This window comes from Exophiala viscosa (assembly GCF_022695815.1).
Source record: "Exophiala viscosa unplaced genomic scaffold EDD37scaffold_13, whole genome shotgun sequence".
Lineage (NCBI taxonomy): Eukaryota > Fungi > Ascomycota > Eurotiomycetes > Chaetothyriales > Herpotrichiellaceae > Exophiala > Exophiala viscosa.
The window spans coordinates 264,115-276,821 of record NW_026944365.1 but is presented as its reverse complement, the minus strand read 5'-3'; the positions used below and the strand labels follow the sequence as shown (position 1 = coordinate 276,821).

The following is a 12,707-nucleotide window of genomic DNA, read 5'->3' as shown; positions in this document are numbered from 1 at the left end:
GTATTACGGCACAGGAATGTTCTTTCAGGACAGGGAACGCCACAGACTACTCCGTATTGAGGTCCGATTCTCGACAGCTGTGACTGGCCAGATCTAGAGTCTAGAGTCATCGGCGTGTAGAGACATTAGTGAACACAGCAGTCCCCTACTATTGCGTGATGCCCAGACTGAAAGATCGCAGAGTCGTATTGAATGGCATCACCTCATTCGATCGTTTTTGATAAGAACTTGTAGCAGAGTGTCTGGGCAAAAGTGAGTAAAAGTCCGAAGGTAAGCGTCTTGTTCCATGTAGCCGATGGTCGTAGTTACCTTAGTCTGGAGAGAGGTCAAAAAGACAATGAAGACGCGTCGAGATGTGACGCGATGGCAGACCGAATCGGGGTTTGGTAAACCTGGAGATATTGGGGCCAAAATGATCGTCCACTCCTGTCAAACCGTGAGAGGCGCCCAGGTGTGACAGGTGACAAGAAACTGTCCGACCTGCATCGGCAGTGCTTCCGCCGTGGGGGCCAACAACATCGTACATCTTCGCGTAGAGAAGATACTGCTTGGAAATGCATGTTGGGAGCAGCTTCCGTTAGTTTGGCGTTTGTGTTCGTGCTATTTAGGCGACGTGAGGTCGACATCAACTATCCCGTACTGCAAGAGCCCTTCATACCATTTGTGGCAGGCACTGGTCAAAGGGTGCATTCGCTACTCGGGTGAGTGACCGCCGACCTGCCCGGCCCGGCCATCTGCCAGGGACCTCAGCTTGGTGTATGGGCTATGCAAGCCTCACAGCGGCTCGCGCAGGCTATGCTTGCATGGTATCGCCCATACGTAGCAATGAGATGGTTGCGAAGGTCGGTCCATAGCAGCTTGCCAAACTACTCCCTTGCTGGATTACGTACATAGTGGTTCTTCGCATTTCGATATTGTTGGCATAGCTAGTCCTGCATTAATCACGGATCATACTGGTATCAGCATAGTCGGCTCCGATGTCCACTTTACAGAGATGGACTGCATGTACAACTCACTTTTACTTCCGGATGCGTTTCCTTCCGGGTGTATATACGTCCGCCAGGCTCAAGGTTACTTCGGCAAAAAGGAAGCGTGTCCCTAGTCAACCACAAGCTACAGGTAAAAAGCAAGGGTAGTTACAACATATCTGTCTTCCACATGCTGAAAGAGGTACAAGTCCTCGGTGCCGGCTGGGCACATTGCCCGGACGAGTGTAGTTTACGGGACGGCTCGCAGGCTTATGCGCATCAGCTCAACGCCCCGCGCTAACTCAGGCCAATAGGTGAGTAGAGGGGCTGAGGTCAAATCCAGCAGCTGGATCCATTGGCACTCGAACATGAGAAGGAATGCCGGCATGAAGCCTAGCCAGCAAGCTACACATTGTCCACATGCCCGTTGGCAAGCGAGGGTCTTCATGGAGATGGGCAAACCCATCGCCGTTGACTCAGTCCACCAGCAGGTAGAAGATAAGAGGATAAGCCCGGCGAAGAAAATCATTATGTTCGGCATCAACGTAACACTGCCCAAGCCTAGCTACCCAAGCGTCTTCCTCGATGGCCTCTTCCGCTTCCACTCAACCCGGAGCAGCAGCCGCCAACGCGCCCGCTGAAGCCGAGGTCACTGAACAAGGCATCGTCGTTGTATGCACATCGAGTATGAAGCCGGTGTTCTTGTTGTAATGACGGTGCCAGGACGAAGACGACAGCGTCTCTGCTTTTGAAAGCGGCAATGATGCGTCGTAGGTCGATACGTTGGCTCGAAGAATAGTGCAATAGCTAAATGCGAAAGGGAAACGACCTCGATTGCGTCCTCCATTGCAAGGGGACGAATAGTCAATGGCAGGAAGTCTGAAGCCTCTTAGTTTTTGTGGTGTGCAAATCGACTGACGCTCGAAGATACTCGTCACTGAGAGAGGATTACTGGCATGTCTGTCATCCGAAGATGATGTGCCTAATGTTGATGTGGACAATAGGGGGCCTTCCGACCAGCAGCAATATGAAACCATGGACGCTGGGTGAGTACTTCGAAAATGACTTTTTAGTATAGGGTTAACGACACGTACCAGCCACACGCTCTATCTTGTCTTGGACAGTGACCGGTCGAATCCACTGTTCAGATCCCCGATCACTGAACCGAAAGTGCGTGAGATGCCTGGTTGTTCGATGAATGCTCTGCTAATGCAGGCATGTAGAACATTCTCGACCTGGGAACAGGACCCGGCACATGGGCTGTGTAAGTGCCCCTCCGTGCTGGAGTCACATGTGTTAACCGTGGTGAGAACAGTGACGTTGCCGACCAGTTTCCTACAGGTAAGTCAACCAAAGAAGACGGGCTTTCTCGATCCTGAGACCGTGTCAGCAAACGTGTATGGTGTTGATCTTGCTCCGCCTGTCAATACATGGCTTCCACCCAATTGTAACCTCCAGGTCGACGATGCTTTGTCGGAGTGGACATGGCGGGTAAAGTTCGACCTCATTCATATGCGCCTAATGCTAGGCGCTTTTACTGATACCGAGTGGGACGACATCTACCAAAAGTGCTTCGACAACCTTGAACCTGGTGGTTATGTCGAGCAACTCGAACCAGACGTACAAGTCATGTCGGATGACGGTTCCCTTAAGCCAAGCTCGCTCCTTGCGGGCTGGGGTGATAACTTTGTAGGCTCTTCGGAACGAGCGGGGCGCTCTCTTGATACGCACAAGACGATGAAAGCCAAAATCGAGGCAGCGGGCTTTGTCGATGTTCAGGAACATCTATACAAAAGCCCGATCGGTATCTGGCCCAAGGACAAGCTTCTCAAGGATGCTGGAAGGATTAACCATGTTCATTGGAGTTCTGGCTTGGAGGGATTTGCCATGTTCTTGTTGACAAGGTTCGGTGCACCCAAGCCATGGACTGCAGATGAAGTCCGCGCATATACCAGCAAAGTGAGAGAAGAATTGAAAGCACCAAATCTGCATATATGGCACTACACGTGAGTTGATATCAACACTTAGAGTCCTGAAACTTGCTGACACATGGAACAGACGACGAGTCTGGGGAAGGAAGCCTTGATGGAGCAGACTGTTGTTCTTCGAGCCGTTGAAGCATACGTACTGTCTTGCCGAAATGGAAGTCTGAGCTGTTCATGTCTTTAGCGGTCTGTTCGTAGCGTCCAATTCCATCAAGATAACATGAAGGACGGAGATGAGAAGATGGTGCTGAGTCCTGAAATAAATGGCGCTGGCCAAGCCACCGAAGCTCGCGTGCCTCTCCGTTAATTAATTCTCCTGAGTTCGCGACTTCAGGCTGCGCCCATTTCGGCCTTAGCAAACAATAGGCCACGTACTGTCTTACGACCTCGGCATCCCAAGTCTCACTCATCGATCTTCTCTTCCTATTTTGGATGCGGCTGCCTGGTGTCCATCACTGACATTACAGGCATATGTACGAGACTGTTGCTGCCTTGCTCATCACAGCTTGCGCATCGTAAGCATCTGGTCATGTCTGCTCAGCGACAATGAATCTCAACATCTTTCGCATCCTGGGCGACGTATCCCATACTGCGTCAAAATGCATACTGATATGGGCCATTCATTCTAACAAGAGCGCAGAAGGTGAGAATCATTTCAGAGAACATGGCAAGCTTCTTAACCTGACTGTTTCCTTAGGCGTCTCTCTTCTTACTCAGATCCTCTACATTGCTGTCTTTTGCACTCGTTACCTCGACCTCTTTTGGGTCCCACCAACATCATCATGGTGGAATTTCATACTCAAGAACTTTTACATCTGGTCCTCAATTTACATCATTGTGTTGATGACACGAGTGTATGCGAGAACTCGTGAGCAAGAGAAGGCCTGGAAATGGGGCGGATATGCCGCGGGAGCCTCGTTCATCGCAGCACCCCTGGTATCCCTCATAATCAACGGCTGGACACGTTCCACGTTCGTCGAGGTGCTCTGGACGTTTTCCATCATACTCGAATCGGTCTGTGTCGTCCCACAGCTTTTGCTGCTTCGGCAAACGACCGTGCCAACAGTGATTGACTCCTTCTATCTGGTTACTCTCGGGTCTTACCGAGCATTTTACCTCCTGAACTGGATCTACCGCGCATTCACTCCGTCGAAGCCCGATCCTATCTCTGTCATATTCGGCATCATCCAAACCGCCTTCTATGTCGACTTCGCATGGGTGTACTGGACAAGACAAAGAGTGAAGCTCAGAGGAGGTGGAATCGTGGACGCAGAAGACTTGAACAAAGGATGGCTCGTCAATAAGGTATTCAAGCATACTCAACAACCGCTTGACGAAGAAGACCCAGAGGCCGGTACCGGCCATTCGAACGGCCACGCGCAGCCAAAAGCTAGTCGGTGGGGTCCGCGAGGTGTGTCAGTATCAGCGGACGATACGCTCCATGAACACGATAGGGGGAAGAGAGCCACCAGAAATCAGAGCCCAGAGGCTGATCCAATGCTGGCTGAAGAGAGCTACCAGCCTGACCCTGAAGCTTTTGAGTTCGCGGATGAGGAGGATGATGTTCCTCAGCTGGATGAGCCTGGCAACAAGGTTTTGAACAGTGGTGAGGAATGGGGTAACAAGTCACCTTCGGTCAAGTGATTGCTTTTGTACTAGATATCTGGCAGTTGCCGACATCTGCTTCCATATGCTTGGCTTGGCAACGTCGACATGCCTGGTACTCAGCTGTCGCGATATCAACCTTGTATATTGTCGCGGAGACTGGGAGAGTTTTCGTGCATGACAAACACAATCAATATCGCATCTTGCGTGAGGAGACGCTATTCGCTATTTCTTGGTACATTCTGTCTGCATGTAGCGGCTTGCTGAATTTCCTCAATGGGACGAATGCGATGATCATATATTTCTCGGCTACAGTTTTGCGGCTCAAGAGAGAATATCAACAATTTGACAGATGCGACAATACCATAAATCCGAGAATACCATGATCGGGAGCACGAACACAACATATCGTCATAGGGAAGACACAAGGTGCATATGCGACTTTGCACGTAAATACGAGGCACGAAAATATCACTGCATCATGCTGGTACGACGCCATATGTGTCTCGGTGAAAAGAAACATTCGATGCCGACCGGATCGACGGCTTCACCGAGAGAGACTCTTCGCGGAAAGAAGCCTTGCGGTATTTACCATCAACAGAGTGCCGGAATGGAAACGAAGAGTCGTGAATTTTCAATAATGGAAAGCCGCGGCAAAACCACAGGGAAACGTGCACAGCCTCTTCATATCGACGAGATTTTCCTTTATGTTGCATTTGTGCACAGAGGAGAATTCTTCCATCACCAAAATTGATCGAATCAGCCGGGACAGCGATAGCCGGATGATGTAAGGATCGCGATGGAATTGGGCGAAAGGTGACCCTACAGCCAATTAAAGGGCCATATTGGGTGAGTAACAGCCATCTTGAGATCGCCGCTAATGCGCAATGATGGAGGCAATCCTCCCATGGACCCTCCGACCGGGTGCACGGCCTTTGAAGGTTCAATGGGTTTCGATCATGATATATATGATGGAATGACACTGGCCGGGTTCGCCTGGTGGTGTTGTCATTTCTCTATACTACCTGGGCTGTCGCATAACCCCAGCTTTCTCTATCCCTCAGCGACTCATCATGTCGACGCCAGAGCTTCGCGAAGAGCCCATCGAGGTGAATGTTCCCATCTCCAGGCCAACTACTCGAACTTCGAGTACCTCTACGGCCCAGGACAATTACCGCCAACCCAACGAAAAAGTCAACACCGACCCCGAGAAACAAGTCCAAGGTCAACAACATCACTCACAAAAAGAGCACGTTCCTCATTGGAGACTCGTCGCCAGCCAGAGTCTCATCACCGATGCTGTAGCCAACCATCCATACAATGGCGCCGGTACTGAGGATGATCCCTACATCGTCGAGTTCATCCCCAATGATCCCCGCAACCCGATGGAGTTCTCACAGGCCAAGAAATGGTTCATCACCCTCACTGTCGCCATCGCAACGCTCGCCGTAGCCTTTGTCTCTTCAGCCTACACGGGCGGAGCAGATCAGGTCATTGCCACTTTCGGCGTCAGTGAAGAGGTCTACACCTTGGGCGTTTCCTTATTTGTTCTGGGTTTCGCTGTGGGACCCCTACTATGGGCCCCATTAAGTGAACTGTACGGTCGACAGGTACTCTTCTTTGGAACTTATGCAGTCCTTACTGCCTTCAATGCGGGCGCCGCTGGGGCCAATTCTATGGCTACTCTGATCGTGCTGAGATTCTTTGCCGGCACATTTGGATCTTCGCCTCTCACCAATGCTGGTGGTGTTATTGCCGACATGTTCCCTGCTACTCAAAGAGGATTGGGTATGTCTATCTTCGCCGCTGCGCCGTTCTTAGGTCCTGTCATTGGTCCGATTGTAGGAGGATTCGTCGGCGAAACGATTGGTTGGAGGTGGAATGAAGGAGTCATGGCTTGCTTTACAGGACTTGTCTGGATCTTTGGTGCCTTGACCATCCCCGAGACCTATTCACCTGTCATTCTGTCAAGACGAGCGAAGATCCTGTCCAAGAAAACCGGAAAGGTTTACATTTCAGTGCTTGAGAGACGGCAGGGCAAGACGACGCCCAAGGCTGCGTTCCAGAAGTCATTGGCTCGACCGTGGGCTTTACTGTTCCTGGAACCCATTGTCCTGCTCATCAGTATCTACATGGCCATCATCTACGGAACACTTTATCTATGTTTTGGAGCTTTTCCTATTGTCTATCAACAAGGTCGTGGCTGGTCACCGGGCATCGGAGGTCTCGCTTTCCTCGGAGTTGCGGTCGGAATGCTCATTGGTGTTGGGTACAGTATCTGGGACAACAAACGCTATGCAAGAATCGAAGATGAGCACGATGGAGATGCTCCTCCCGAAGCGCGACTTCCTCCGGCAATGATTGGTGCCATTGCTTTGCCCATCGGCTTGTTTTGGTTTGCCTGGACAAATTCACCTTCAATACACTGGATCGTTAGTATTATTGCGACCGCACCTTTCGGTTTCGGCATGGTGCTGGTCTTTTTGGGTTGCATGAACTATCTCATCGACGCGTACACCATCTATGCTGCTTCGGTCCTCGCAGCAAACTCGGTTCTGCGATCCATTTTCGGCGCAGTCTTTCCTCTTTTCACAACATATATGTGAGTTTCACGACCTCCTACTAGCTTGAGCTTTGCAATGCTAACCACGAAATAGGTTCAACAGCTTGGGCATACATTGGGCATCTTCGATACCAGCCTTTCTCGCTTTAGCCTGCACGCCGTTCCCTTTCGTTTTCTACAAGTACGGCGAGACCATCCGACTGAAGTGCAAGTATGCAGCTCAGGCTCACGAAATCATGGTGCAAATGCGCGCTCAACAGAAGCAGCTTCAAGAAGAGGAACATGAGGAGGGGCAGGAGGAAGAGGAAGAAGAAATCGAAGAGGAGAGCAGACCCGGACGGCTCGGAGTCAGTCGTGCCACCAGCCATGCTAGCAGAGCCACCAGAGCCAGCAGGCCTAGTATGACGCGGGTGAGTACTCGTGCTTCACGTGCTGACAGTCGAGCACGCCGTGAAGAGTTTGGAAGAGTGTACAGTCATGCCAGTCATCATCACTTCTAAGTTGTGTCTTTTTATGTGGACAGGGGATGTGGTGAAAATCATGTTGTTGAGTCGAGTGTTAAAGCGAGCATATGAGTGGTATTGAACACTGGAAGACTAATGTGTATGAGTACATCACCAATAGATAGTAGTCGTAACATGTACAGAAATAAATAGTATAGATTAAACTACATGAAGTCCGTCTAACGTCGAAAGTCTTTAGTACCCTCGCACTTGCACTCCTATTGGGGTATCAATTCCTTGCTGCTTTGTCAGAATCATTGGCATCGAAATGTCACATTAAGTTCTTTGACTCCGCAATAATTTTGTCTCTACGGAGTACGCCGTACTGTACATGCACGTTCCATCATCCATCCTGCTTCGTCGCCTATAAAGTCATCCCGGCAGGTCACTGATTCATCTCAGATCGAATTGACATGCAAAAGGCAGCTTCTTTAAGACGTTTGTCATCTCTTCGCGAACAGTTATCACCAGTTCCAAACTCACTTCTCAGACACAAACGCACCATGGCTTCTCAAATCCCCAGCAAGTTTGACATCAACACCACCTATACCATGAACTCAGGCTACAGGATTCCTGCTCTTGGCTACGGTGTGTATCAGACGCCAGCAGCTGAATGTGAAAGTGTCACTCTTCATGCCTTCAAGACTGGATATCGACATGTTGACTCGGCTCGAGTATATCGCAACGAACAGCCATGTGCTGACGCCATCCGTGCTTCCGGATTGAAGCGAGAAGATATCTTCTTCACCAGCAAGGTTCCTCCAAAGTCTATGAGCTACGAGGCCGCAAAGAAGTCGATCGAATCCACTTTCAGCCAGACTGGACTCGAGTACGTTGACCTTTACCTGATTCATGCTCCTCATGGTGGCAAAGAAGCCAGATTAGGTGCGTGGAAAGCGCTTGTCGAAGCTCAGAAAGAGGGGAAGATCCGATCGATTGGTGTCTCGAACTACGGCGTCCATCATCTCAACGAACTTGAAGAGTATATTAAGACGTCTGGTGTCGGAGGTACAATCGATGTGGGCCAGTGGGAGATTCACCCTTGGCTGCCGCGCAATGATATTGTGGAATGGTCACGCAAGAGGAACGTTGTGATCGAAGCTTACTGTCCGATCGTCCGCGGCGAACGTAAGGATGAGCCTGTCCTCAAGAAGCTTGCTGAGAAGCACGGCAAGACTTGGTCACAGATACTATTACGTTGGAGTCTGCAGAAAGGATATGTGCCGCTACCGAAGAGTGTTACTCCCTCCAGGATCGAAGAGAACGCGGCCATTTATGACTTCAAACTTGACGAGGATGACATGAAAAGCCTCGACTTCCCGGAGTCGTATGGACCATGTTCTTGGGATCCTACCGTGAGCAACGACTAATTTCGTATGCTTGATGACGACGCCGAGATGGAAGGAATGGTGGCCTGTGTCCAGGGTCGCTGGGCGAAGCTGAATCCTGGACAGCGACTTGTTTTTGCTTATCGAAGGATGCACCAGCAGCTGAACTTCCAGACTTTTCCCTCACATATTCAATGTCATTATCAAAAGCATTCAACATATCGCATACGCCTGCCGCTTACTTCTCCTTCTTTGACTAATTGCTTTGCGCCAAAAACACCAGCAGGACGGCACAATACCTGTCATCTTAGCGTCCACATACCGAACAAGTGCGGACTGACTTACGCTGCTGTTGCTGCACAGATTTCATGCCTCCTAGCACTTGTTGCAGACGCGCACAACCCGGCGAACATGGTCGTGAATGCCAGCGCGACCGCTAGCTGAAGATACCCGTTGGAAGCCCTGATTCGGTACAGAATCATGATAGGGCCCATAAGCGAAACGACGACCACCATGGTGAACAAAAAGGCGACAAGTCCGTCGAATCGTCTTTTGTCGAACAGTTCCAGGTGCAAGACCGATGCACCGCGAAGCTTCCTCTTTTGCGTCTTCCCTCTCAGCAGAAACTGTTATCAATCAACTACCAGACTCATCGTTCAACGTCATGGGTCTTACACGAATAAATGACCGCCCAATGCAGGTCTTTCGGGCAAGGTCCAGCAGCAAGCCATGGATACTCCCAGACTCCTTGTCACTGCAGATAGCGACCAGATCATCGACATGTTCGATGTAACTCCTGTCAAGGTGACTCAATTGAGCATCGTTCCAGATAAGACCTGCCATGGCCTCACGAGCCTTTTCACTAGGCACCTCGTACTGATGAGCGTCAGCGCAGCGCTTGAGGAGGTCATCTAATGTCAGTCAGCAAGTTGACACTGACACATTTTGTATGGCGAACCATATAACTCCATTTCTCGGCTCAGCTCTTGGAACAGCAATTTCCTCTTGGGAGGACTTCTTCCATCATCTCCTTGACGACAACACAGCGCCCTCCTTGTTGCGTCATCCTTGAAATCTTCCAAGTCCAAATCTCCCAGCAGCTCTTCGAGCTCCCGCAGACGGTCCTGGTGCCAGACCAGGAGCCTTGTTCTCAGATACCCGAACTTGCGGAATATCATGAAGTTTGCGTCGCTGTCGATCACAGCAGCCAGTCTGGGCCAGCCTTCCGGATTAGACTCGACTGGAGTCGATTGTCTTAGCAGGTGGACTCTTTGCTGACGGCTTAGCACTGCAATACTCACCTTCAAGTACCCTGGTTTGTCGCCATTTCTCTTCCGGTCGATCCTCACTGGCCTTCTGGACGATATCATTCAACCAAGTGGTAAACCGAGCTGTGACGAGATATTAGCAAGCCTGTCCTCTGACATGTCAGTGGTTGCACGCACGACTACTCCTTTGCTTGCTGGTATAATCACTCGCACCTTTCTCGACTTCTGAAAGGTCCGTCTTGGTCTCCATGTTCAGAGCAAACGTGCAGCTATATCAAGCGTTGTATTGACCGCAGATGCACGAGTTTTCGATTTGTCTACGGGAACCTGTTTGCAAGACATACTGTCGTATTGTCAAATTTTCTGTTCTATCGTTACACATGCTGTTACACGGGACTGCCTCGACGCCTGAGCGCGACCTTGCCCTACGCTGGTACCTTGTGCGGCTTCCATTGTTCCACAACATCAGCAAACCAGCGCCCTGCACGCCTCGGATTTGAGAAATGTGCATGCGCAACCCTTTCTATCCGGCCAAGGAACAGCCTCTTCATCAGTTTCAAGATTCCACCACCTTTCGCACTTTGTGCAGCCGCGGAGTCCTCCGAGTCTGGTGTAGTCGATTCCAACCGCTGTCGAGCGCACTTACTCGGTCAGATATCAGTCTTTTATCCCCCAGTGAGCTTCGACTTCTATCAACCCTATTTTTGAGGAGGCCATACTTCTTTGCTCTACCACGTATCAGCTGGATACCCTGCGACGGAGATCTGGCTTACTTGGGTCTTCTTCTTGTTCACCTCTCCACCTCGGGTATAGTGTATGTCATCTCGCTGGTCGTCTGTGTACAGGTTAGCAGACAAGTTTTGATGGTGGTCAGGACGAAGACTTGCCGTCTTCCGAATACCAACCATTGCTATCCTCGAAGTCCTGACCACGCTGTGCTTCCTGCTGGTCTCGCTTGGCATTTCTTTTTGTTGAGCGACGCTGTCGCCGTTCTGCTTGTTCTCTGCCACCAAGTTCCTTAGAAACACGAATAGGCCAAGAGGGAGGCATGCTATGATCGACATACTGGTTCAGTTGGCCTGTTGGTTGGATGGGTCGCCCGTCACGGTCAAGAGTCGGCGACTGATGTGTTCCACTCGTGGGATACGATCTGGGAGAAGATACGTATCCTGCAGGCGTCATCAGACTGCCATTGAATGTAACGAGGACGTCTTGCTTACCTGAGGCTTCGATGCTCGTTTCTCTCGCCTGGTTGCGAACTGGGGAAGGGTTTCGATTTTGCCTCTGACCGTTATGATCTCTTTCTGCTCGTTGTCCTCCATGTCGAGGCTCATGCGGTACTTCTTGCTGGTTTTGAGGTCCGGATCCTTGACCACCTCCTGCATTTCTCCGCTGAAGGGCTAGATTCCATGCTGAATCATTCTGAGGTTTGTCCTTGTCGACTTTGCTGGACATGTTGACGATGAGAGAAAGAAGGATGAAAAACTCTGAATATCAAGGTTGGTGCGGTGGGCTGGACTATGCGAGTACAAGGAGAAGATCCACCTAGCAGTAGGGACCTGAGAGCTTGTCACCTGTAAGTTGCTCTTTTTCAGTCTTTCACAGCGTCTGGCTGCCTTCATTTCGACGAACAAAACCCACTGCCTTGCGAACAAAGCGTGTTGAGAACGATGTCGTCGCACTCTGCGCACATATCAGGGCAACCAACATCCGTGTAGTCAGATTCGCGATGAAGCGACACTGCGAAGTCATTTCAGCTTTGAATGAGCCGGCAATAGCACGCAAGTGCTTGACAGAGACGAGAAATTCACGATACGACGAACGACAGTGCGATCCTAAGAGGATCCCAGCTATCCTCAGAGGAGAATCCACCTCCAGAGGCACTTGCGATTGCATCTACAAATAGCTCACACGTGGGCAGTCTTTGGGTCTACCAACGATCACAGCTCAAACACACTTTGTCAGAGCCAACAGCACCACTGGGCAAAGCAGCTTTGCTTCCGGATCAGTTGTTGCCATGCTTGTCTATCATGCTCACTCTCTTGAACCACCAGAGATACAGACGGACAGGAAACGACGAAGTCCGAGCAGAACAAAGGATGAAGAAACACTATGTGAGGCCATCAAGCGATGGGCAAGCTGATTAGAATTGATGCTTGGAGGAAGACAATGAAGTCTCACCAAGCTTGAGACATGACATGTCCAACACCAGCTGAATGGACCTAAATGTCTACACTTAAGAGCACAAGGGATGTGAGTTCAAAGCTTTGGGATTCGCTACAGACCAAGTGTGTTGTTGGTGTGGGATATGTCTTATTGTCCTTTTCATGACGAACAAGGCTGTCTACGAGGCATGGTGTACGATGCATAAGCCGGTTCCACGATGTCTTGGGCGCTCATTATACGATTTGGGACTGCCTGGTTCCTTAGTGTCGACGTGTCTTAGAGACCCTCCAGGTCATATGTAAGTAGCGAGACTATATGATC

General features: G+C 50.4%; 5 protein-coding genes across 5 annotated transcripts; 4 read left to right on the top strand and 1 right to left on the bottom strand.

The window, feature by feature from the left end:
- Positions 1-2,003: 2,003 nt before the first annotated feature.
- On the top strand, positions 2,004-3,054 carry EDD37DRAFT_653894 (S-adenosyl-L-methionine-dependent methyltransferase; the record flags this gene model as incomplete). The annotated part of the gene is made up of 6 exons (XM_062818627.1): positions 2,004-2,014; positions 2,066-2,138; positions 2,192-2,232; positions 2,284-2,309; positions 2,359-2,974; positions 3,027-3,054. The coding sequence occupies 6 exons, from the start codon at positions 2,004-2,006 to the stop codon at positions 3,052-3,054; spliced, it is 795 nt and encodes a 264-aa protein (XP_062666182.1).
- A 190-nt stretch (positions 3,055-3,244) lies between these two features.
- EDD37DRAFT_173484 (ER lumen protein retaining receptor) lies at positions 3,245-4,754 on the top strand. The gene is made up of 2 exons (XM_062809881.1): positions 3,245-3,596; positions 3,651-4,754. The coding sequence occupies exons 1-2, from the start codon at positions 3,500-3,502 to the stop codon at positions 4,595-4,597; spliced, it is 1,044 nt and encodes a 347-aa protein (XP_062666181.1). The 5' UTR covers positions 3,245-3,499; the 3' UTR covers positions 4,598-4,754.
- A 718-nt stretch (positions 4,755-5,472) lies between these two features.
- On the top strand, positions 5,473-7,650 carry EDD37DRAFT_173358 (MFS transporter). The gene is made up of 2 exons (XM_062809880.1): positions 5,473-7,160; positions 7,216-7,650. Exons 1-2 carry the CDS (start codon positions 5,632-5,634, stop codon positions 7,619-7,621), a joined length of 1,935 nt encoding a protein of 644 aa, XP_062666180.1. The 5' UTR covers positions 5,473-5,631; the 3' UTR covers positions 7,622-7,650.
- A 477-nt stretch (positions 7,651-8,127) lies between these two features.
- On the top strand, positions 8,128-8,994 carry EDD37DRAFT_569717 (aldo-keto reductase; the record flags this gene model as incomplete). The annotated part of the gene is made up of 1 exon (XM_062814239.1): positions 8,128-8,994. The coding sequence occupies one exon, from the start codon at positions 8,128-8,130 to the stop codon at positions 8,992-8,994; it is 867 nt and encodes a 288-aa protein (XP_062666179.1).
- A 214-nt stretch (positions 8,995-9,208) lies between these two features.
- EDD37DRAFT_674456 (uncharacterized protein) lies at positions 9,209-10,911 on the bottom strand (the record flags this gene model as incomplete). Its single annotated transcript, XM_062819508.1, has 6 exons — positions 10,398-10,911; positions 10,254-10,343; positions 9,911-10,192; positions 9,628-9,863; positions 9,298-9,578; positions 9,209-9,251 (listed from the first exon to the last, which is right to left on the bottom strand). The coding sequence occupies exons 1-6, from the start codon at positions 10,468-10,470 to the stop codon at positions 9,209-9,211; spliced, it is 1,005 nt and encodes a 334-aa protein (XP_062666178.1). The 5' UTR covers positions 10,471-10,911.
- Positions 10,912-12,707: the final 1,796 nt, after the last annotated feature.